The sequence below is a fragment of the Aureococcus anophagefferens genome (genome assembly GCF_000186865.1).
Source record: "Aureococcus anophagefferens unplaced genomic scaffold AURANscaffold_1367, whole genome shotgun sequence".
NCBI lineage: Eukaryota > Pelagophyceae > Pelagomonadales > Pelagomonadaceae > Aureococcus > Aureococcus anophagefferens.
This window is the reverse complement of record NW_008706374.1, coordinates 297-1,577: the sequence shown is the minus strand read 5'-3', so window position 1 is coordinate 1,577 and position 1,281 is coordinate 297. Positions and strand designations below refer to the sequence as shown.

The 1,281-nt window shown below is 74.9% G+C and overlaps 1 protein-coding gene across 1 annotated transcript; it reads right to left on the bottom strand.

Moving 5' to 3' along the window:
- Positions 1-89: 89 nt before the first annotated feature.
- Positions 90-820, bottom strand: AURANDRAFT_69309 (hypothetical protein; the record flags this gene model as incomplete). The annotated part of the gene is made up of 1 exon (XM_009045072.1): positions 90-820. A coding segment is annotated over one exon (731 nt), but the record flags the coding sequence as incomplete, so codon positions are not given.
- Between the last annotated feature and the right edge of the window lie 461 nt (positions 821-1,281).

Below are 1,281 nucleotides of genomic sequence, written 5' to 3'. Positions count from 1 at the left end.
CGGCCCGGCGACGTCCCGCACGCCGTCCCAGGCCTCGACGGCGCGCGCGTGCTCTCGTTCCGCCGTCGCGGCCGCGCGCGGCGCGCCACGCGTCGACGTCCGCGAGCACGGTCCGCGCGGACGCGGCCGCGGCGTCGAGGTCCGGCGCGAAGGCCGGCAGGTCGCACCGCGGCCGCTTCCTCGGCGGCTCTCGCCGCGAGACGTCGACCGGGATCGCGAGGCGGAGCGGCCGGTCTCCGCCGACGGCGCCGTCGGAGTACTGCGCGTACAAGGCCCGCCGGGGGAACGCCGACCCGTTGGCCCCGGACGCGTGCTCGCAGTCGTCGCTCAGCAGCACGACGTCGCCCGCCGCGCACCGCAGCGGGAGCTCCTCGCCCCGGAAGCGCACGACCAGGCACCCGTTGGCCTCGTCGACGTCGTCCAGGGGGCACCAGCAGGACACGTAGCGGCGCCGCGGCCCCGCGAAGGACGCGAGCTGCTCGTCGACGTCGCGGTGCCAACGGAAGGCGACGTCGCTCCGCGCGGGCTTCACGACGAAGTGGTCGTTGAAGAGGAAGACGCGGTCGGGAGCGCCGAGGTGCGCCGCCGCGAGGCGCGGGAGGGCGTCGAAGAGCGCGGAAACGCAGGTCTCGCGCCGCGCGGCCGCGTAGGCGGCCCGGTCCGCGCGCCATTCGTCGCCGGCCGCGGCGACGACGGGCTCGAGCACGCAGCCGTTCGCGACCGTCGGCGGCGTCTTCGCCGCGAGCGCGTCGGCCTCGCGGCGCAGGTCCGCGAGCGCCTCCGCGCCGAGCGCGCCGCGGACGACGGCGAAGGGCCGCATCTAGGTCTTCTTCTTGCCCTCGAGCGTGCCCCAGCCCTTCTGGGGCTTCTCGACGGCCTTCTTGAGCCACCAGGCCAACGCGGCGGCGTGCAACAGCACGAGCGCGGACACGACGACGATGACGGACGTCGGGATGCCGTGGATGGGCTTCATGGAATGCGTCGAGCGCGCGCAGTAGATGGGCGGCGAAGCGTCGGCAATGCGTCCTTCGCTGCTCCAGAGTCAACCACAAAAACAAGGCAACTCAACATGATAACGCCGAAGCTTATGGGGCGGTCCTCCGGGGTGCGCGGAGGTGGTTTCGCGCAGCGGCCGGTGGTGGGGCCCGCCGCGTCGGCTCCGGTGGGCGCCCGGGGCGGAGCACCCCGCTGCGCGCGTCGATTGGGCAGCGGGGCGCCGAGCGCGAGGACTTGCAGGGCTTGGCCATCGGCGCGACGTCGCCCATGGGCCCGGGGGGCTGC